General features: G+C 49.5%; 1 protein-coding gene across 5 annotated transcripts in view; it reads left to right on the top strand.

Annotated features, from left to right (window-relative positions):
- kif6 (kinesin family member 6) overlaps positions 1-22,974 on the top strand; it is a 64,415-nt gene extending 41,441 nt beyond the window's left edge. Inside the window, exons 14-23 of one of the 5 annotated variants that reach the window (XM_018755092.2) lie at positions 3,741-3,843; positions 4,320-4,375; positions 14,152-14,202; positions 16,020-16,104; positions 16,191-16,326; positions 18,268-18,347; positions 19,092-19,157; positions 19,275-19,352; positions 20,417-20,535; positions 22,505-22,974. In XM_018755092.2, the coding sequence (XP_018610608.2) occupies positions 3,741-3,843; positions 4,320-4,375; positions 14,152-14,202; positions 16,020-16,104; positions 16,191-16,326; positions 18,268-18,347; positions 19,092-19,157; positions 19,275-19,352; positions 20,417-20,535; positions 22,505-22,530 (800 nt within the window). In that variant the 3' untranslated portion in view covers positions 22,531-22,974. Of the gene's footprint in view, positions 1-3,740; positions 3,844-4,319; positions 4,376-14,151; positions 14,203-16,019; positions 16,105-16,190; positions 16,327-18,267; positions 18,348-19,063; positions 19,158-19,274; positions 19,353-20,416; positions 20,536-22,504 lie in introns of those variants that run through there. The other 4 variants (XM_018755169.2, XM_018755248.2, XM_018755437.2 and 1 more) reach the window with 4 other exon arrangements.
- Positions 22,975-23,205: the final 231 nt, after the last annotated feature.

The raw sequence follows: 23,205 nt of genomic DNA, 5'->3' as shown, positions 1-23,205 counted from the left end.
CCATGCTGGAGTTTTTCTAATAGCGCAGTGATTACTGTAGGACAGTGAATTAGTGAAATGTAGTATGGTGCACAGCGAACTGCACTGTTATTATTAAAGCCTGATTTCCTTTGTTTTTACTCTGTGTGCAATTATCATGCAACAAATTTCTGTCTTCTGGCTAATGATAGAGTTATTTTTATTAAATTCGAAATTCCATGTTTGTTCTGCGTGTTTTATATAATAACTGAATACGGCTCACATGCCAGTGAAATGCTTTGGTTTGCGTTATTCAGAGCAGAAACAAAGTTGTTGCCATGGTCCACTTCCACAGGGCTTCATCAAGGACTGCTGTGTGTTATGTCTCCTGCCCTCGCAAGAATCGGGATGAGGCACCGATGTATGTTTCCTTTTAATTTGTTTGCTCCAAAAAAGTGTTTAGTGCGTTGCTTTAACACATGGAAAACAAATGAGCAGCGGCGGAGACTGAGCAACCTCTGCCGTGACAAAGCGGCCTCATTCGTTTGTTCTTGTCAAACACCTCTCGTGCATCACATGTTTAGACAACACTGAGTGTTATTTATGGGCGCAGAGTGTTCTGAAGGGTGCCGGCTATGCTCCGATGACAATCAACTAAATACTCTGTTTAGAGTCACAATGCGCTAGGTTGCAGATGTAAAAACATTACATTGTTGGGCAAGAATGCCATTGGATACAATGATGAAGGAGACTAGATGGGCTCATATACGAGGAAGGCCACAACACCTGTTTTGTAGTCTAAACGTAGCAGTGATGTTGGGCTGCTGTAGCAAGAAGGATGCACACTTTCCATGTGTCTCTTGAGGGGAATTCAGGGTGGATTGTTTTTACCTCAGGGCAGGAGGACAGAGACACACTTATATTTACATTTTTGCATTTGGTGAGTGCTTTTTTTCCAAAATGATGTGCATCTGAGAGTAAACAAAAGTGCGTCAACAAATGATGAAGAGCTTCAGATACACAGAAGATTATCAAAGTACAGCTTGTTTGTCTCATACCGCCCTGTTGCTGGTCCACATAACTGAAGTAGCTGCCTGTAGAAGTGACATTCACATAGCAACTACATTGATAAACGTAGCAGATGGTGTTGCACTGATTTATGTAGTTATCTGGAGATCAAGAGAGATATGGATCTGAAATAGATGGGTTTGAGATCCTTCTTGAATGCTGGGAGGGATTCAGCAGCTCCGGGGAACAGAAGGATCTCATTCCACCAAAACTGAGAACTGGTAGGTGTTTCATTTTGGACCCCTGTGAGTGCGACCACCAAGTGGCCAGAGGTGAAGGAGCACAGCACTCTTGCTAAGGTGTCGGGAGTTGTCAGGTACTTCAGATATCAGGATGCTGATCCTTTGGCCATCTTGTAGACCATAACCAGAGGGTTGAAGTAGATATGAGCAGCAGGAAGTCAGTGGAGTGAGATGAGGAGGGAGACACATGGGAATTTAATCTTTTTATTCCCTTCTTTGAAGAGTTCCACCACCTTCTGGATTTTTGCACGAGGCACCCACAATTGGCTCTAAATTTTAGTTCTGCTTTTCAGAAAGGGCATGGCTGATATTTCACCCTGTTGCGGTCCTACCACCAGCCCCCAGGTTGTATCCTAATAAAATGGCATTCTCTCAGAAGCTGTATGGCAGTCACCAGTGAGTCAGGGACTCTCCAGCACTGACTCAGTTCAGAGCTCAACACCACTGGAGGCTAAATTTAAACAGGCATCGTCACTCCAGACATGTTTCCTTTAGTAAAACAGTAACAGTTGTTCATGAAATTTGTGATCTCGCGCTGGCAGCCCCCTCCTGTAGTAAAGAGCCCAAAAGACCTCTGAGTGTATGGGCACATGTGCCCCCCAGGAGGATTTTATCACAGTCATGAAAGAAGCGGCCCACCTCACAGCTGTGACACAGACACCTCCATGCTGACTCGAAGCAGATGCATCACCTTTGGCTGAAAAATGCCTCGTCTGAGCAGTGCAGAAAGCATTTATTTCTGGAAAAACGGTTATTTCCATCCAGCAAACTGCCATTGACTGCTGTTTTCAACGTAAAAACTGACCGAACCTCTTTGGACTTCAGCTTCTCGGCACTCAAAGAGGCGACGGGCTGTCTGTGCTCTCGTCGAATGGCAAGCAATGATGCCCAGGAAGGGAGACGAAGAACATATGGACTTTGAGAGGTTTGTTGAGATCCACAGATGAGCACGTTAACTCCTCACGCTTTGGCATCTTCCCGCTGTGCGGCGAAGGAGGAGACGTCTCAGTTGGCGGCCAGATGGTGCACACATGACTGGGGTATTGCGTGTGCCCGCTGGCTCCCTGGCGGAGCGGGGGCCTGTGTGGGCACAGCTAGTGGGTTCACAACATGACAGTGTGATTATGGTGGTACAGTAAGTAACCGCCACCCCACCAAATCCTACCCAAGCAAGGTCCTTCCCCGCTGTTTCAGAGCGCCATCCTCCATTGTGCCCCCCCACCTCCGAATAAGACAGAACCGCTTTGCCCGACCGTGCCAGCTTGCCATGGGGTGTTTACTGCTCCGAGATCAAAGCTGGTCTTTTCCTGTTGTTTTTCTGGAGTTCTTTTTTTTTCCCTTTCCTCATCATGTTTGAATTGAAAGCAAATGACAAAGTCGCCGTCCGTCTGCCTACAAGGGATCCCAAGGCAAGCATCGCTCACACGTTTAGCGCCATTAAACACTTTCTTTCTGAGCTCCACTTTCCTTCTTTAATTGGTTACCCATTCAGTCAATGGAATGCTACATTAACAATGTATACTTAGTACATAATACATGAATGTCCTTTCTTGGATAACAGCCTTTCAGTTGCACATAGCAAGGTGCTCGTACTTTTCCTGGCAGTATATTAAGTCTGATTTTTCGCTAATGTGCTCCTCAAGCTCCGAGTCCCAGGGAAGCATGTGATGAATGGGGGCACCTGATAAACAGATTCCCTTTGTGGGATACCTGGCCCCCACCGAGCATTGCTGAGGAGGCCTGCAGTTCTAAAGCAGACATGAAGGTAGGATGGAGAACCACTCTCCGGAGGTTCGCTCAGCTTGAGTTACGCAGACTCTGCTCGGCCCTCAAGTCCCATCCTCCTGAAGCTCTGAAAGCACCAAATAAAGGTGGTGGGTGTTGGGGTTTCATTCTGAGCTGTGAAGCGTCGGTGAGGGGATTGTAATGTGCTTTGTCAGTAACATGCAGGGTTTGGCTGTACCGGGAGTGGTGTCTGCATCTTTCTATAACCCCACGTCATTTACTGCAGGTCCCCCCAGTGCGGCCTCTTCCACTCCAACATGCTGTGATGATGGTTTTAATAGCCACTGAAATTAACGAGAGCTTCTGATCACGTGCCAAAACAGCAGCTCCCCTTGTTTATGGGTTGCCATGTTTGTGTTCTGATTCGCTACCTATGGAAGCCTATGGGATAAACAGACCCGGGGCGTACAAACTCAGACTTTGTTCCTCCCTGCCGGCCCACATTTTAAACAGTACTGCCACCACTGGGGGAAAAAAGCTATTTTATATGGTCACAGTGGACCTTTATTGTTCTTCTTTGAGTGTCACGAAACCGTTGGAGCTCATAGGCTTGTAACCAATGGCATTATTCCATGTTCTCATCTGCACACCAGACTAGTGTTCGCTCTATTTGAAGACAGAAAAGCGGCTCTTCCTCCAGACTCATTTTGTACTTTGAACCTTCGCCCGTCTCCCTCCCATCCTCAGGGCCAGCTCTCTCCATGGGTCGACAGGAGGCCTTTGACATCTTTCGGAGGGACCATGAAGACAACGTGACCATTGACGACAACAAAGCCCTCCTCAAGCAGAGGTCAGTGGCCATTGGGCTGTGGAGAGCAGGAGGAGGAAAAGTAGCAGAGTGCAGCAATGGCCGAGGGACGCTGGCTTGGTTCGAATCCCTCCTGACACTGAGGTCTAAATGGGGCACAGAATGCGTTTAATTGTAAACAGTATGATTCCCCTGAGGTTAGCTTTCTTCACGGGATGGCTTTCAGCCTGTGGTTGGGATGTTTATGATTCGGTTCTGCTTAAGTAGACTTACAAATGTCCTTGACAAACAAAAAGTGCATTTTATGAAAACATCTCCAGACTGCAGCTCAGTGCAAGTGGGCCGTCGACGCTGAGAGGTCTTGTTAATTGTCACTGGTTGTGTCCGACCCCTCCTTGTTGACCAGTTTTAGTGTCTCCTTAGTGTCCTTAATCTTCTCTAATTCTCTCGTACTGCAGCTGGCTGTCTTCATCTCGGCAGGTTGTGGTTTCACCAGGGTCTCCTTCTGCTCATTGCAGGTTTGCTGAAGCCAAAGCCCTGGGTGAGCAGGTCAATGGAGCCAGGAACAGAATCAGTGAGTGCCCAACCCCCAACCCCACCTCACTGAGGACATTCGCACAGGCCACGGACTGCTCTGAGCGTCCCACATGGTATTGAATCTGGTCGAGCACTTCTAGCTGGAGGTGAATTATGTTTACATTTATTCACTTAGTGGACACCTTTCTTCAAAGCGACTTTAGCTGACACCTGTATCTAAGGTGACTTACAGTGGTCGATACATTACACTACTCCATACAGTCGTTCAGCCGTCTATACAGCAGAATAGCGGAACTGACGAATGGAATTAGTGCTGTACACCTCATTGTATTTGAAACATTTTCCCTCAGCAGCTTCCATCCTGTACTGTCCTGCACCACTTTTCAAAGCATTACAGCTGAGCGCTTCTCTCAAAGGTACAGCTGCACTTTCTTATCCTTTGCATTTCCACCAGTAATCTTTCTCTACACTTCTGACAGTTGGTGATTTCTTTATTCACACACAACAAACTGGCACGTGCACTTGAGAACACACACTCATCATATTCTACAGCTGTCCTGTGTTTAACCTGAGTGTAGGAGTGCGCGTGTGCGCGTGTTCCACTGTTGGCCCAAGTTTTTATGTGCTGCCTGCACACTACCCTGTGTTTATGCTGAGAACAACACTTCCGGAAGCTTCCTGCACTCTGAATAAACAGAGAGCTGCGGAGGTGTGCTGTGCTGTGGCGCTCGTGGCCTGTGTTACTTCACCGCTGCCGCAACCACCCCGTCCTATTGGAGCGCAGCCCTCCTGTGGCACCTGTTGTGTTTACTGTTGTTCTTCAAATCCCGGTGTTCTGGTCCTGCACCCCCAGCTGCATTTTCTGTGGGTCAGCACATTCCGGAACCCTTCAGAGACCAGGGCCGGAGGTGGAAGTCAGGGTTCTGTTTTCTGCCACGGCCCATCTGGCCTCATATCCAGGCTTTACTGGCCCCAGATCCTGCCGTTTTACGGGCGCTCTGTCAGCAGGTTACAGCGCTCTCTGTGCAACATCCCAGACAGTCAAGCAGGTAGGTTCTCACAGGAAAGAGCACAGTGCTGCACAGCCACGCCTGGTGCTCCCGGTGCGAGGGCTGGGAAAGTGCTGCTGGCTGGAAGCAGCGCCTAGCTGTCTAGGTGCAGCAACGGTAACACACTCCATCATGTGTCTTTCTAACAGTGGCTGCATCTTCAGTACAGTTACGAGGAAACACAGTGATCGACATACAGCAGATCTTCACGTGGCACTACATGTCATCACCTCATCTTTTTGTGCTTGAAACATCCCGGAGCCTTACTATAGCAAATGCGAGTCGTGGGAAGTGGTGTGTTTTTTCATTTCTTTCCCCTTTGCATTTATTCTTCTTATTCACATATTCTTTTAGCTCGCATTTTTCTTTTACACTGATTTACCCATATATACAGCTGCGTAATGTTTGCTGAATCAGTTCAGACTGAACACTTTGATCAAGGGTGCTACAGCAGGAGGGGAGATTCGAAATGGGTCCTTTGAGCGACAGGTGGTGGTTCTAACCACTACGGCCCCTGCTGCCCTGCTCTTTACTGATGCATCAGTCTGGTGAAACAGGGCAGAAGCATGAGAGTCCTGTTCCATTTCCCATGATTCTTCACTTCTGTCCGAGTGCCATTATTTGCATGGCACTATTGTAAAATCCTTCCAGTAAATCACACTGCTTCTGTAAACACAATTAGCTGTGTTGTTCTCACTGCACCCTTCACTCTAACAGGCTCTGCTCTCATTTTTCCTGTGTTTCTGCCCTTCCTCCCTATAGCTGCTTAATGAGCCACAGGGTAGCTTATTACCATGGTGCGCGGCACCCTTCTTAATTGCTGCTCTTTGTGTCATTACTTTGTACGTGTCCTCATGCCTCGAGGGTGACACTAAGAGCTACATCTGCCAGTGCAGATCTCCCTCTGTAGTCTGTCTCTGGGCCCTGGACACACGCCTGCGAGACCGTTTCAGATGGACATTTATGGCAGAAGTTTACGATTTGCTCACAAATAAATTATTATTATTATCTACTCATTTAGCTCATGCTTTTCTCCAGCGTGACTTACGACGCGATACGGTGCTAGATGCGAATTGATGGCTTGCGAAAAGGTTTCTGAGCCCTTCATAAGGTTGTGAACCCGCAGAATTTTTATTAAATGTTTCATCAAGTGTGCCATGGAGGCTGTGGGCTTGAATTCGGCTCCATCTGTGCGTAGTTCACGTGGGTTTCCTTCGGCTGTGCCAGTTTCCTCACTCAGATAGATTATTCAGGTGAATTGGCTATGGTATGTGTATTGGTGAGTCAGGGAGTGTGTGTTTGTGTCATTGCCCTGTGATAGTCTGGTGTGCCTCTCACACCCTGTGCCTCCACGGTAGGTCCTGGCTCACAGTGACCCAGCGATGGACAGACAGTTGTTGATGATACATAAAAAGATGGACATTTAATCTTTTTTCATTTTATTTTACCCTGATTTTCACACCATGATTGCATATGTCTCATTCCTGCCATCATGCAGTCCAAAAGCCCCTGACGGGTTGTATTGCTGCCTTGCTGTAAAACCCCCTGCTTCATTGCAGGAATACAGTTGGATTCCACCTCTGCGAGACTTTGGGGTGCAGTCTACCAATGACACAGCTCCGGCTTACAACTCTGGCAGAGCCACTCAAGACCTTCTCACACCATGATTTCACCGTGATCCTTCTCAAATACAGCTCAACACGATGGGATACTCTGGTCAAGTCAGGAAATTCCTTCACTGAAACCTCCTTCTCTCCTTGCGGTCTGCATTTAATCACAGAGTCGGTTGACACCGGTGACTGCGCAGCCAGTCTGACGGAAACCCAAACCTCTCCTCAGAGAACCAAGAGCTTTCTACAGAAGTGTGGTGTAGCTCAGTCACACAGCTCAAGCTTTGCTTCCTGGGATTTGAACTTACAGCTTATTGGCGGGTTATACTAATATAACGGGCACCTGTAGCCCAAAGAGGTGGAGTCAGAGGGCCAGAGGAGAACTAAAGCTTCTGTTTCTCTTTCAGAGGTTGGTTAGGCTTTAGCCTTAAATTAAGGGCATATGAACTTATGTTGCAAAACATCTGGTAAATATGTGCAGTGCACTTCCGCAAGCGTGTCTGAGGTCAGTCCCCATTGGCCAAAAAATGAGGAGCTCTGCACCTGCTCACAGCTCTGGTGGATAAGTCATGCCTACTGGTTTGGTGAGTGCCAGCCAGCCAGCACTGAGCGCTGAAGCTTCTACTCTTTGAGTAAGTGTTCAACGCTGCGCCTAAAGCTTCCTGCCATGTTCGTCACCCCACCTTTTGTCCATGCTCTCCTCACGCTCTTATGCAGCCTTCGGCTGGTACTGCGCACGGCAACGTGGCTGAAAATGAATTGTTCTGGCGATGAACATGGGATTGTCACACCGTTGAATCAGCTCGGTGTCTTGCGGCCACGGCTGGCGGGACGTTGCAAAAAATACCGTACTTTTTCCCTCTTGGCATCGCAGTGAGCTGTCGGCGTGACAAATGGACAGTGACCACTGGAGATAATGAGAAACACCAGCAGGGGTTCTAAGTATGGAACTTCAGTGTAATGGTGCAGGATGCTCTTCCCATGCGTGTTGGAATATGTTCACGAGCGCGGCAAAGCAGGTCACCGCGGACAGAAACATGCCTGAGAGCAGCAGCGCAGCATAGGGCTGCGTGTTTCTCAGTCGAACCCTCTTGTGTGTGTTGGTTGACACCAGGTGACCCTCCTCGGGTTCCCTGTAGAGATCTCAGCATGTTTGTCAGCACAAATGAGGTGCAGGAACCTTGCTTAGGCTGATAATTTCGGTTCCTTGAGAGGGAGGATTTAAAAAAAATGCAAGCTGCTGGGTGAGTGCAAATAGATAAAGTCTGCGAAACCCAACGGTGCGCCCCTCTCAGTGCTCCCAGAATCCCCAGCGACAGTATTGTTCTTGGCGGTCACAAGGGCTTGGAATCCAATCCAGCTGGACAGCACGTGTTCCAAATCTCTTTCAAAAGTGGTGGGACAGGTATATTTGTCAGAGGACCTGTGATGTATAGGCTCTGCAGAATTAGGGACGTGGTGCTATCACAACGAGCCGGTCTGATCTTCTTTCCAGATGTGGCGGGATTTACGGCTCCGTGTCCCACGTAACATCTGTTAACCTCTTCGCTATCCTTCCACAGCCGCGAGTCGCTATCCCTTGGCCTGGGGAGGAGGGCTCGTCTGGATGGCGGCCACCGCCGTTGCGGTAGGGAGGAAGATGAGACGAGCTTCATCAAACACTTTGTGGGCACTTGAACACGGTGCAGAGGTGGATTGCTTGATTCCTTGTGTTCCTGTGCTCCTGCAGGCATTGATATTGCTTGTAAACACTCGGTGGCTGGGAGACACATGGGACTCCTCATTCTTTCATACCCTATTCACCATGTGAGACATCAGCTGTTAGCGTGGTTAGCAACAAGAGTGAGCAGTTACAGGTTGCAGCTTCTTCACGCCTTTTTGAGTCCCATGGCCAGGCTCCCTATCCTCGAAGTCCCTCTCAGCTCCTAAATTAAACTCTTTAGGGGTTATTAGCATGACTATTGTTGTTGTTAATTAATTTGCCTGGAAGGTGCTGCTTGCTTCCAAGGTTGGCATGGAAGGACCTCGTGAAGATGACTCTTGGAACACTTGACTCTGCAAATTAGCATAAATGAATGGCTGCCAAGATCCAGGGGAGCAGCAGCCAGAGCTGTTTCAGAATTGAATTTCCTCGTAGCGCCGCTGTTGTCTAGTGGCTGAGATGGAGCAGTCACACAAAATCCTCCCCCCTCAGAACCAACAGCCCTGGAGGCCTTGTCTCATAAAGCTTGGGTTGCAGACATGAAAACACTTCACAAATTGTCTTTGCGGAGGGTTTCCGTAAAACATCTTGAGCCACTCATTATGAGCCCTGACTGCTGCTGTCCAGGCTGATGCAGGTCGGGCGATGCGCAACACGAGCAACTGGAGACGGAACATGTAAGTGCCATGAATAGGTGTACAACCTTTAAGGAGGAGCTCTTGTTCTCCAGACCTTCTTTTCCTGTGTTCCACTGGTCTTCATACTGTTGTAATAATTTCATATTTGTCCATTTTGACTCAAAGACCCCTTGATACACAGAGAAATGTAAGCAGACGCTGTTTAAATGAGCATCAATGGGTACTGTGGCAGTGTCCAGCTCCAGCGACATCCCATTGTGTGCTGTACCTTGTTTTCCAGGCCTCTCCCTGAGGATAAGCACATTTACTGGCTGCAAAGCTGATTCTGTCGAAGACGAGTGTGACTTTCATTCTCCACTTGAATATCCTTGAAGCAGTTTACATAGAAGCACATGTTTGCTGGTTTGGCCCCACTTTGCTGCCCATGTGTATGAAATTATTAATTCACAGCACTGATTAATCTGGTTCTCATTTGGGACATTTTTTTTTTTCGCTCGTTTCGTCTTTCAGAGGAAGCGATTCGCAGAGACTCAAGAATTTCACAGGAGCTGGAGAGAGGCAGCTGGTGTAAAATTAGTCAGAGCGGCGCTGTTGTTTTTGTCTCTTTGGGGCAGGAGTCACGCTGCGTGCAAACTCACACCCTGGGATGATTTAAAAGCAGGCTTTTTGCAGATCCTAGGTTGTGTGTGTGTGTGTGTGTTTGTTTGGAAAACCTTTTGGTGTTCATGACAGGAATATGGTAGAGGAGAGTCCAGAGCGGTTTTGGATGTATGTCTGTATATATATCACTTTCTGGCATCCCTCCTTGTTTACTGTTCTCTGATGTTCACTTTTGACCGTTGTGTTTCAAATATCTGCTGGAAATTGAAATGTTGCTTTAGTCTCACAGCTGACTTCCAGCCCGAGGGCCGTCTCCAAATAAGCAGGCCAAGTATGCAGCGGGTACCTCTCCAGCACATACGCATGGTAACGTGATAACCTTGCCGTATCGTTGGGGATGGTTTGGCAGAGGAGTGTGTGGACTTGCTCACTGAGGTCTGAGGGAATTTGAGTCACTCAAGCTACTTGAGGACAGATTTCTGTGGACTCGCTGATCACTGCTCACGTTTATAATGCTCAGTACGTGCACATGTGCTGATGAAGACACTTGTGCTGAAGGGGACAGAGGCTTGGAAATGGTGTCCCACCATGGATCCATGTGACCAGTCACTCTGATCTCAAGAATTAGTGGAGGCTTCCAGTTGGGAAATTTTCTCTCACAGGGGTTGAGGGCCTTTGGGTGCAACAAGGGTGAAAAGGTGTGCACACATGCAAACGTGTGTTATACTGTATGTCTTACGTACACACAGAGTAAATATGTTGCAGGCTGCCAAGCAGCATGACCTGCAGATAAACTTTGGCATTCTGGAGCAGGCGGACTGTTCTTTCAGCAACCTCCTTTTAGAAGAAGGTTTGTCCTTCATCCAACTACCTACTCCTTGAGGGTTTTTCTACCAACCAAATGCCTGGACCTCAAAAAGTGCTTCTCCTCCTCCCGACTGCCTTCCTGTTGCTTGAAGAGCTTTTCATTTCCTTTCAACTACTTATACCTTCTCCTCCATCAAGAGCAAGAGTAAGTAAATGGGGAGCGGGGTTGTAATGTGCATACTTTGTCACCAAGTGCTGCAGATAGTAAGTAGTTCTGGCTGGTTCAGAGTTCCATATAAACTGAAGTCAGTAGACATATCTGTTCAGTCTCATCTCCCCTGACAACTTTTTTCTTCTTAAGTCAACAGGCCTCTTGCTAGCCTCTCACCGTGGTCTTCCACTGTTTCATAGTTCTGGCTTTTACGTACGACCACCAGTCACCAAACTGCTGCCTGCTAATCTCCTCTGACGTCCTGTTGTCCTGGTTTGAGTGGTCCAGTTTTGGTTGCCCTTTCTGATCAGCGTCTCTTTTAGTCTGGAAGCCACAGTACCTAAAGGCTGAACCAAAAGGGAAGGGTAGCTGTTATTGGTAGGAAAAAAGGGCACTTAGTGGTTTCTCTCGAAAAACCCTACAGTGGGGAACCTTAAACCTTACAACGCTCACAGTGTTTTACCTCAGTGAACAGTTTTCAGCCACTCTAGGGTTTCCCGGAAGACAACCCAGTCCAAAAGGACAAACAGGTGTTGGCCTGTTAAAACATTGCTTTTGAGTTTGAAGCTTACGTGTACTTTTTGAAAGAATGTAACCCATCAAGCTGTAGACTGAACTAAAAATTTGCTCTGAACTCAGTAGTAGAAACATGGTCTAAACTGGCAGAGTGAAATACTGTGCTTACCTCAAAGGGGCCTGAAGATGCGGGGCCACACTCTGCTCACTGCCGAGAGGAATCCAGGGCCACAAATGTGTGGCCTTAATCTCTCCTTACCTTGGCCCTGTGTTTTGGACTCTCGGCCACATGAGCGGGGACTGCGCATACCTGTTCTCACCTGTGCACATCTGCTCACTTGCAGCCAAAAGACACTCTGCCACAGATGGTTCAGGAAAAACACTTTTCACTGAAAGAAGTCCAAGTCTCAGGTGGGCCCAACATCTGATGTGTTAATTCATTCCATCAGTAACATGAGAAATAAGAGCTCAGCAAATGACACTAGGCTTTTCCTGTTAATTTAATAAGCAAAATATTTTTATTGCCTTCACAGCCTTGCGGTAGCAGCATCTCTGAACTTTCTGAGCAGTGGGACAGTCCAGGCGACGCATGTCTGTCTGTGGTGCTGAGTGATGTTGGAATGAGATGCTGACGATACGGAGTGTGATTTCGACCTCTCAGTGGGCCTTTCTCAGGTGGCATCAGGGACACACCATGTCCTCAAGGGCGGGGGACCTCATCGCACCACACTTTGGTTTTCTGTTTCGTCCCTGCGGGATGAAAACTGTGATGTGCTGCGGGACTGCTCTGTTTGGACGTGAAATGCAGCAGTGAAACAGGACTCTGCTTACACTTGAGTAAAAAGACGTGCAAGTATTCGTTTCCGCACCCTGATAAGAAACCAAAAATAAATGTAAATGGATACTTGCTGTAAATAGATTCCAGACACAAAGTGGAGAGATTCTGAAGGATTATGAAATATTACCTTCTACAGATGGAGCAAATACCACATTGCATTGCATCACACTGATTCCTTGTGTTGGTTTGGGATTCATCAGAACTGGTCAGCTGGCCTTGGCCTTCAAAAAAATGGCCAGGATCCTGCATGGTGTGTTCCGCACATTTCTGTGTGCGTTTGTGTGTGTGTGTGTGCTCAGCTCTGAGTGTTCTTGTTTGTTTTAGTGTGTATAAAAGACTTCCTGTAGTGACGACCCCGCTAACCCTGTCCCCACACACACACACGTTGCCTCCCGAATCAAAATCCTTCGTGGAGATCCGGTCAGCCCACGAGGGGCCCCTTGCGTGACTGGGTACGGAGGCAGAACCGCGGCCCCAGTGGCATCTTTTCAGGTCCAGGAGTCGAGGTGTCTCCTACTGGGTCACCTGGGATTGTACCAGTACTGTTCGCTGGCCTTGAGCGTCGACTGAACTTATCAACGCAGCCCCTACTGCCAGTGCCTGCCTACTCGAGCTTTGTTTTTTTACACTCATGGCTCGTTGGAGGGAGCTCCACTTCACCGAGGATGTTGACGTTGCCTTTGACAGAACTGGGTCAGAAGAGCTGCTCCACATTTGTGTTGCCCCCCCCGTCATGGACTCGCTGGCAGGAGAAGGACAGGAAGACAGGACCATGACTTACAGGCCCAGAGACCTGTAATGGCACACAAGGGGTCTCTCGTTGAACCCCTAAGTGAAAGTCCTCACGCTGTGGAGCGTGTGTTTTCCCGGGGGTGCCCCCCCAGCCATGCACCACCCACCCTGTTTAAGAATTGATTTCATTTCCCATGATGCTGCTTTGTTCACCTCTTGCCCTCTTTGAGCAAGGGGGGATATAGTGATCATGCAGCATCTATAGGTCATCCTGTCACTCTGTCTTTCTGTTTCTCTCTCTTCTTCCTCTCTTCTCCCCAGGTCCTTTCTGTTCACCCAAAGCCCACCTCCTCCAAAGCCATCATCTGGGTTAACAAGGCCTAATTCCTCCATCATTCTCACTCCTGCAGCCGAGAGGGGGGGGGGTGGGGGACAGAGCAAATTACTCGTCCATATGTTGCCCTGTTCCACTGCCACTGGCACGACACTGACCCCCCGACACCCCCCTTTTTGCAAGGACTGTCAAAGTGTTTAATCTTAGGAGCACGCCAATTCCCCAGCTAGCTGCCCAACTATCCTTGATAAAGCTCCAGTTCCCCTCCTTTTTTTTTTTGCTTTTAACAGAGTCTCCAAGAGATGGCTGTGTTTGTTTGAGACCCCTCAGTCGGAGGGGTAGCGGTCCTCACCGTGCTGGTCTGCTGGGAGAAGCAGGGAAATGCAAAGCCCAATTAGGCCATGAATTTTCAGTTCCTGCAAATTGGGAATTTTCCTTTTTATATCATGAACTGGTGTTTTAAATTACCGGATAGAGTCAGGTTTAACAGTAAATGAATTAAAGCTACCATATACCTGCTTTCTAACAAGCCCTTTCTCATCTCTTTGTTTCTTCTTCTCTCTTTTACTGTGGATATTCTTTCCATCAGTCTTCCTCTTTCTAGATACTTGGGCAAAAATGAAGTAAAGCCAGAGCAAATGTATATGAGAGGAACAACAGAGCAAAGGATTGTAGAAACTGATGCTCCTCCTGGGGGTGTAGTAAGAATGGTAATGAAGCTCATGGTGATATCTCTTCTCAGTGTTTCTGTTTCTGTCCTTTTCTTCTCCCCTCAGATGAGCTCAAGAAGCAATTGGAGCAGAGGAGGATGCAGAGAGCTGCCCATGGTGAGTGGGGCTGGGTGGTGTTTTTGTAGCAGTAGGTAGATCTGGGCACTGAGGAGTTAGCGGTTGGTAGAGGTGATCAGTGATGGGTAGTGGTGTGGTAGAGATGATCAGGATGAAGGTGTGTGGTGAATGGTAGAGGTGGTTAGTTGAGGTGGTTCATGATGTGCTGTAGAATAAGCCACATGATCCCAAAAGAGCAGCACATGGAACAGGTCCTTTCTGTAAAATGTCACCATGAAGACTGACCCACCAGAATTCCACTGACTAGCAGCAATCCTGATGGCCACTAAAACATTTATGCTCTTTACCACGAGTGTCTTTTCTTTTTAGCAGTGACTCAAGGTATCGTAGATGTGTAGACAACGGACCAGCCTTGGAGACAGTCTGTGACATTTTCGTCATCTTATCCCACAGACATTTTTTGTGACATCTACATTTCATTTCATCACAGTCCTGCTGAATTACAGGACGTGAAAAACAAGCCTTTGCGTGGCCCTCTTGTAGTCGACACGTAGAGACCGGCTCCATGCCGTGACACAGCTCACACAGAGAGACCTGCCGAGTCTGTCCGTGTGAGCCTGTTGTAGAGGAATGACTCAGAGCAGTGTGTTTCGCTCTGGTGTGAGCCGCCATCTGAGGCCGTGTCGACATGGCGAAAAGGCAGTTGGTGAACAGCATGAGCATGAGCACACGTGGCACGTCACTAAGGCCTCTCCCCAGCCCCCACCCCAGTATCCCAGCAGCCTGCTGCAGAGGAGAGACTGAGAGCATTTTGGCAGCTGGCCCCTCCATACACTTTCCCTGGGGGGCCCGGCATCCGTGGGCCCCAGTGCGTGCTGGGAGTGTAACCACAGGTGTTGGGGCCGTAACGCTTGACAGCAACCATAATATTTTTATTGAGGAAACAACAACACGAGGGAAGGGCTGAGGAGGTGGCGCAGCCTGTGTGGATCACGTCTCTTTACCTCGACACGGACCCGTGGCTCGGCGAAGCCTCCGCCACTTACGTCTTTGTTGGGTGACGTTGGCTTTCGTGGTGCAGAGCAGCCCGATGCCACCCGGCCGAGACGCTGCCGGTGGGAATCGAACCCCAGACGTGTGTAAATGGGACCAGCGCAGCTTCCTGTCTGAAGCTGTGAGAAGCAGCGTGAAGAGCCCATGCCAGTGTAGTATGCCGGCTCAGATTCGCCTTACAGAATACTCTGTTTACTCACAGTCCAGGGCCAGTGTTGTGTCAGCTACCTAACATTTATTACAGGAGATGTCTGAGGAGAGCCAATAGCATCCCCCCAGCTGACCGAGGATTGGTGGCATTCTTGCGGTCACCTCGACGGCGGTTCGAGCAGCGCCGGGCCCCTCTGCGAACTGATCGGGTTACAGCAGCGCCAGGCTCAGCCGCCACGGGCAAAGCTGCACTAATGTGCGACTCCGGGGGCCTGGCGCTCTCTGACCCAACTGACGTCAAAGGCATCAGCGACAGTTCTCTACGTTTTTACGCCTATAATTGTCAGATCTACTATTTTAATTTAAAACTGACAAATGTGGTGCGACTGAATGGATGTAGAACTTGAGACGGCTGCACATCACATCACAATGACATTTTCATTAGAGGAGAGGGGTTTTTTTCTTTCCCCACCGGCGCTCCGGTGTGTGTTTCCTTGTCCAGCGCTGTGAGTAGAGATGCCAAGGAGAAAGCCACAAAGTGACGCTCCTGAGCACACCTCACCATGCCAACGTGAAACACTCTACGACAGTTGAAGGCAGCTGGTCCAGAGTGTTTCGGCCCTCAATGAAATGTGCTCCTCTGTTCGCTTCAGCTGTGATTGGGGTTCCAGTCGCCCAAGAGGAACCAGACCCAGTGGAGGAGAGGCTCTGTGGCCAGATTGAAGAGGAGAAGAAGAGGTATGTGCTTTGTGTGTGTGTTTGTGTGTGTGGAAGTGTCTCTCCAGAGGGGAGTGAGATCAGACTAGCTTCCTGCTTCCTCTCAGCTATAAGAACACCTTTGGGCGCCTCAAGGGGCTGAGGACGGAGATCGAGCACCTGCAGCTGCTGCTGGACAGGGCCAAGGTCAAGCTCCAGCGGGACTTCAGTGAGTGGTGGGACCAAGAAGAGGCCCAGTTACAGGTACCGCCACCGCACTGAGCTGCACCACAACTCCCTGTCTGGGATTTGAACCTGCAGCCTTCTGTAACATTTACCTTTGCTTTTCCATTAATTCCTTTAGCTGATGCTCTTCTCCAAAGTGACTTTACAGCATTAATCTACTTTCAATTATTTACCCATTTATACAGCTGAGTAATTTTACTGAAGCAATTTATGGTAAGTAAATTGCTCAAGGGTACTACAGCTGGAGGTGGGAATTGAACCTGTGACTTTTGGATACACGGACAGCAGCTCTAACCACTACTCTATAAGCTGTCCAAGTGAGGCACTTCTAACCTTACGCACTTCCTCACCTCACCTTGTCCTCGAATGTCCTCCTCCTTGACTCCCTGTGTGGTGCTCCGTATTTCCAGACCCTTTTTTATAGATTGCTTTACATTTATTTTACTGGCTGTATTTAAAACGAAGGCGTCCCAAGAGGTGTAACCAAATTAGACTCATACGAATTCAGAAAACGTGAGCAAATGGCTGAAAACCTTGAGGGCAGAGAGGCAGACGGGGTGGAGGAGGAGGAATGTCCCTGCAGGAGGAGGACACAGTCATGTGCGTGTTGGTTTGACCAGTGAACGAAAATACCGGGAATTGCTTCTAAATTACTTAATTGCAGTAAATCACTTTTTAACTGGGTCCTGAGCAAGAGCCGTTTGTGCTTCGCTCCGATAACCTCTGCAGGCTGTCTGGGCGATGGGTTCGCAAGCTGTTCAAACACACGCGAAGCTGCACGTCGGGATTTATTACTGCTCCGGTTTACAGGTCCCCGTTCTCAGGTTGACTGGCTGAGCTCTGCAGAGCAGGTTGATGGAGACTGTCGGACGCCCTGTGTAAGCGGTCTTCCTCCCCGAGGAGCCGGAGGATAAACAGGGTCGCGCCGCGTGCCGGGTCTTGGCTTCAGGCCCAGTCTACTCTGGGTCACTTGTTCATGTTTTATAAACACAATCTCTCCTTGCCCCCGGTCATACACAGATCAGGCTCCGCCCTTGAAGAGGCTGCATCGCCGTGGCAACACATAGATTCACCCACCTCGGTCGTGAGGATGTTTTGAGCGTCGCACGTTGACGACTGATCAGCTGCCTGGAACATAAAGAGTCCAGAGCTGTTGAAATGGATGCGATTTAGTTTTAGGACCTGGAAGAGCAGCTTTTCTGTAGTAATAAAGTCTGCAAATGGAGCAAACAGATTTCGTAGGAGGCCATCAAAGGCTGATGGGCCACAGGAGGCCACCAAACCGAGACCTGAGACTCCCATCTAGGTAGCGTGCCTCCGATTCAGTGTGGCCAGCATCTCGATCCACCTACGATGGGCTTGGATCGCTCATCTGTCCCTCTGGACCGTGGGCTGTTGGGCTGTAGGTGCTTCTCTGAGCTGAGGACCAGAAGGTTGTTGATTTGATTACCTCTATGATTTGATTTCCTGTTTTCCTGGTTGGTTCAGTTTTGGAGGATGCTGTTTAAAGGAAAGCATTGAACAGTGGAAAGTTCTGGAATGTGCCAGAAGTAAATATCTGAGTGGGCCTCCCGAGTGATTATTTGAAACCGGATGCCATTGTGTCTGTTGGAGGGAAAGCGAGACCACGTCACCTGCTCAGACTGCTAATTAGGGCTGAACATCATGATGTCCCTACTAATCCTATAGGACCGTCTTTGGTCCCGTTGTGTTCCTGCTTTACACGCTTGGTGGTTTTCGAGATGGATGTTATACAGCAGTGTCGCAGTCATAAGGCAGCTGCTTCGCGTTTCCTCCATCGCATCACAACCGGACATTTTCAGTGCTGTTTAACTCACGTCGTGTTGGGAAATACAAGGGTTTCCCACAGGTCCAGGTGTCCCCAGGTGAGGGTAGGTCTTTGCCCTCAGGGTCTCTGTGCTCCTGCTCCGTCCGTTCTACCTTTCTCTCTCTCTCCAGGAGCTGCGGTCAGAGGGCGGAGCCACGGGTCGCAGTGCAGGGAGGAGCAGCCAGCAGCCGACAGCACCGCGCCCCACCAGGTGAGTCCTGCGCGCACACACACACACACACACACACACACACACTCTCCGGCGGCTGCCCTTGACGCCCCCCTGCAGATCGTCGGCTTGGCGGAGCCTGATGGCGCCATTTGTTTGTTAGGCAGTCCAAGTGGCCCAGGTTTGTCCTCTTGGTCCAGCTGCTAACGGTGCAGTTCTCCTGTTCCGTCAGGAGCGTCCAAGTGACAGCGGGCCAGAGAACGCTGGCTCGTTTTGCTCCTCAGGAAGTTCACGTCCGGCGATCCAAACGCTGGAGTCCAACCTGGCCACCGCGCCGGGTGCAGAGCGGTTCTGACGGGGTGTTGCTGGGGGTGGAACAGGCATGGAAGGGGGAGAGGGGATTTTGGACTGGATGCCATGGAGACGAGAGTTTGTTTCTCTGCTGGAGAGCAGAGCATCTCGCTCTTCTGCTGCAGCGATGGGCCGGATATGGGAATAGGGCTGGGCTGTGTGTTGGATCAGAGCCCATCGCACCTGCAGTGAACTCACTCCCACAGGTTAACGTTCAAAGGTACAAACCCAGAACTGCAGCACCCTCTAGGGGCCACTGAGTGTCAGTGTCATGTGGTAGAATTAGTGGAGGGAGGATGTAGTGTGTGTGTGAGACTTCCTGAGGTAAATCACTACCTTGTGCCCCTCCTCTGGTTGATCAGCGCACGACCTGTAAGGTTTCCCCTTTTCAAATGACGTATCATCAGTTCTCTTCTGTGCCCTGGGTTCGAGCAGCGCTGTCCGTGGACTTCCAGCAAGGACAAAAGCTGCGAGCTCCGCCCACTCCGCTCAGGACTTTAGGTGAGTCTCTGCTTCGCTCACCTGTGCTCCTTAGCCTACGCTGTTGGTGGATTTCACTGTGCCGCAGTTCTCCTGACTGCACCTTGCTCATGTCCTTCACCGCAAACGATCGCCCAGGAGCGTCATGTCCAGTGGCCCTGCTGTCGTAGGGGACGGCCTGGAGTTCCGAGGCTCCGCCCCCCCGCTAGAGCTGAGGTGAGGAGGGCAACCACAGTTCATCATAGGTTCAAAAATTTACATGACAGGAATGCAACGCCCCACCCTTACCCAGCTTTCCTTCTGCCGCACCCCATGTATAGTGTGTGTGTGCGTGTTGTCTCTCAGGGGATTATATTTCAGCAGGATTAGAGTGTCAAGCAGAATATAACATGTCAACAGCACAACAGCATTCTTCATAAAATTTCTAACAGTAATCCCTCTTGTTTGAGCTCTCAGGGTGTCTGGGGAACGAGCGCAGGGCTCTACAAAAGGTCACTTTCACAAGGCACTGGTTTCAAAATAGCATCACTCTGCATTCAAACGCTACAACACTCCGAGTCATGGAGGTTTCACACCCAGTGGGGTTTCCGCTCCTTCTCGGGACTCAGGGCAGCCTGTCGAACACCGGCCTTTCTATAAACACCCCCCCCCACAGCCCCTAAAAACGAATGTTCAGCCCCAGCAGTGTGTTCGTAGGGGGAAGAAGATGCTCGTGTTTTGTTGTCAAACCTAATTCAGACCGAATGTTGGAAGAAGGAAGCTTTTGTGTGGTGCCGTTGGGTTCGAATTCACATCCAGCAGCTTGCGTGCTTTAGGAAAAGCAGGTCTGCACGGCGCAGCCAGAGCGCTGCTGTCACACCGCTGGATTAGTGATGTTGGCGGGTAGCGCTGGTGCCTCACAGCTCCTGAGCTGCACATTGGACATGGGTTTGAATCCAGCTCAGTCTGTGTGGAGTTTACATGTCCTCCCTGTGTTCACATGGGTTTTCTCTAGGTGCTCTGGTTTCCTCCCACAGTCCAGACACATGTTTCAGGTGAACTGGTGACTCAGAATTGCCCTTTGTGTATATGTGTGTCTGATTGCTCTTTGGTGGACTGGTGTCCTGCGTAGGGTGTATCCTGCCTCCTGATACCCTACGCTTCTGGGATATAGTCTGGACACTGGACCACCATGACCCTGGACGGGACAAGCGGTTGTTAAGTGTATGTCGTCCAGAGGTGTCACTGGGTGGCTCTAACTGTCAATCTGGTCCTGCTCACCTGGCTCTGTGTGCTTCCAGAGACCTATCTCTTTCCACGACGTCCCCATCCTCCTCCATCCCACTGACAGGAGACCAGCAGACGGACGCAGACATCCTGGCCTTCATCAGGGCTCGACACAGCCTGCTCAGCCGGACCGGTAGGCCCCGCTCCGTCTTAGACGCACGCACACTGTTTAATGATCTTCTCACTGTAGAGACTTGCAGATCACAGTACAGTTGTTATTGGACCCCCAGTTCCCTGACCGTGTTTTGTATACATTGTTAGCCACGATGAGGTACTAAACACACAAAATGCTAAATGCGTCACGCATTAGCTGGTGGAGGCTGTGCTTCAGATATATTTACTGTTTCACGCAAAAGCGGACTATCAGGCAAACAGATCAGCATCTTCAAAATAAACACAGATGGTCTTTCAAGAGGCAGCGGGCAGCATGCGACATCATGCCTGAATGTTGTCTCAAGATCGCCCCCGAGTGGCTAGCTCAGCACAGAGCTTTTCAGATTCGGGACTCTGAGCGAGTCCTCAGCTTGAGTGCCTGCAGCCTCCTCTCGGCAAAGCTCTCCTGCCCCACCCCCCGCCCTCCTCCACGCGACCTCTGTACGCGTGCTGATTTTGGCCCCCGACCGTGGTGAACTTGGCTGCCTTCGGCGCTCCTCTCTATCTCTGGATTTCATCGCAGTCAGCGTGTTCCCCCTAGCGTGTGCTGAGAGCCTGGCAGACGCGCCGTGTGCTGTTTACCAGGCCTCGCGATGACCCGGTGCCATGGGAGCGGGGCTGCAGTGCTGCGGGGTGTTTGAAGGCCAGGTGACGGAGTCCTGATCGCTTTACCACAGGCCTTTACCACACTCTCGTTGAGGCTGGCTCACAGCCCTGGCCTGCATGCCTGTTTGGGGAAGCCTTTCCCCTGGACTCTGTGGCCTGGGCTCATGGTAGGAGATGCCTATCGTGTCCACAGACCACAATCTGAGTCATGTGACTCGTGTTTGGGTTAAACAAATAAGGCACGTATGTGTGAAATTCGTAAGAAGTAAAGGAGGAGAACAGAGAGAGTTTCATCCTCAGTTTCTCCCGTCTCCCACCCGTTTCTCATTTGTGCTGCAGGAAGCGAAAGTGAGGCTCAGCAGGGGGCGCTGTGTTGCTCATTATTATTAGCCCTGGCTGGTGGACATTTGCTGTAAATAATGATGACAACAAGGAAGTACTTTGGAAGCTGTTTACACAAAAAGCAATCTGCTTCATCGCAGTATGGCTTCGGTCCTGCTGCTGTGGGGGGTGGTGTGGTGTAGTGTTGATGAATTTATTCTCAGAGTGTATTATAAAGGGGTTATGTGGCAAATTTTCACTTCAACTGATCTTTACTGTTATTATAAAAGTATAACAAAATCCAGTTTGTGCAACTGCCAGTATGACGCAACAAACCAAATACAGAATATCTAGTACTGTAAAGTGCAGAGTAAATAGTAGAATAAAATACCAAATAAATATTACAATAAATGATGGCAGCAAATATAACTGGAGTTTAACACCATCACTCTTACAGACCAAATCCTGGATAGTGCACGTCTGCAAACGGAGGGTTCAACTTTTAACGAAGTGTGTGTTTGTGTGAGTGTGTGTGCCTGTGGCAGGGACAGATGGTGTTATTAATGGACAGTAGTACATCGTCACGATCCCGGTGCAGGAAGGCCACTGTTCAAACACTGCATGTGGAGGGAACGGTACGAGCACCTCTCTGCTGGATTGTGTAACCGTGCTCTTCGTGTGAGGTGACCAATGAGGTCGGTGCCCAGCGCCATTGCCCCGCCCCCAGTGCCCTCGAGGCCAGTCCCCTTACTCCCCCGCTGTCCGGACAGGACAGTTATCGATCCACGAGCCATGCAAGACTGAGCTTTGCTTTGAAAAAAGAGACGTGGAAGTTGTGTATTTGCCATCGGTCACTGCCTGCTGCTCGGTGGACCCCGGTGGGACAGCTCACGGTTGCACACATTTATGGCTAAGAATGTGAAAACACAAACTTCTGTAGCCTTTCCTGGGTGGGGTCTGTGTTTTCGGGCCGCTGTCCGTTCACGGCATGATTTGTAGACGTGCCTCTTTCTGTCTTTCAGGGCAAATACAGAATGAAAGCTTCTGAAGAGGTGCCGTCGTAACTCTCCCAGAATGCCTTGCTGCTCAGACAGCCCACCGCCAGCTTCCCGAAGCGGATATATCGAGGATGGAGTCTCCGAAGGCTGGATTGTCTCTGGTTCCAGTGCCACCTGCTCTGGAAGGAAACCTATGGAAGGGCTATGTGCTCTGATGGGCCAGTGTTAATGAGTGTTTCTCGTGGTACTGCCCCCTGGTGGCGGGATGTGTAAATCTGCCATCTCAAGAGTAACAATATTGTTAAGATTTTGACTTGGTGCCCATGTCCAAAGTAACTTACATGTTACATTTGTAAATTAATGTTTTACGCATTTATACAGCAGGGTACTACTTACTGGGTACTACAGTGGGAGATGGGAACCAAGGATCTTTGGATTGCAATGAAGACTGCCACGTGCGCCCCCCTGACCTTGAAGGCCAGGAGAACACTGTCATTGAAGAACATACATTTATTTACTGATGCATGTATTTATAAATTTAAATACATTTTATGTTTTTTCTTCCTTTAAAAGGTGAGCTGTGAAAGATTTACTTGTGAAATAAATGTGTTTTGATGTAACAAACGCGTTCTTTGTGTGCGCACCACCTCCCTGAGTGAGCCCATTAGTGAAACGGTGAGGTGACCGAAGGGAACAGATGTTAGCAGAGTGCAAACAGCACAGCG

The sequence above is a fragment of the Scleropages formosus genome, chromosome 15, assembly GCF_900964775.1.
Source record: "Scleropages formosus chromosome 15, fSclFor1.1, whole genome shotgun sequence".
Classification (NCBI taxonomy): domain Eukaryota; kingdom Metazoa; phylum Chordata; class Actinopteri; order Osteoglossiformes; family Osteoglossidae; genus Scleropages; species Scleropages formosus.
Note: the sequence above shows the minus strand (reverse complement) of the source record. Positions and strands in the feature narration are given on the sequence as shown.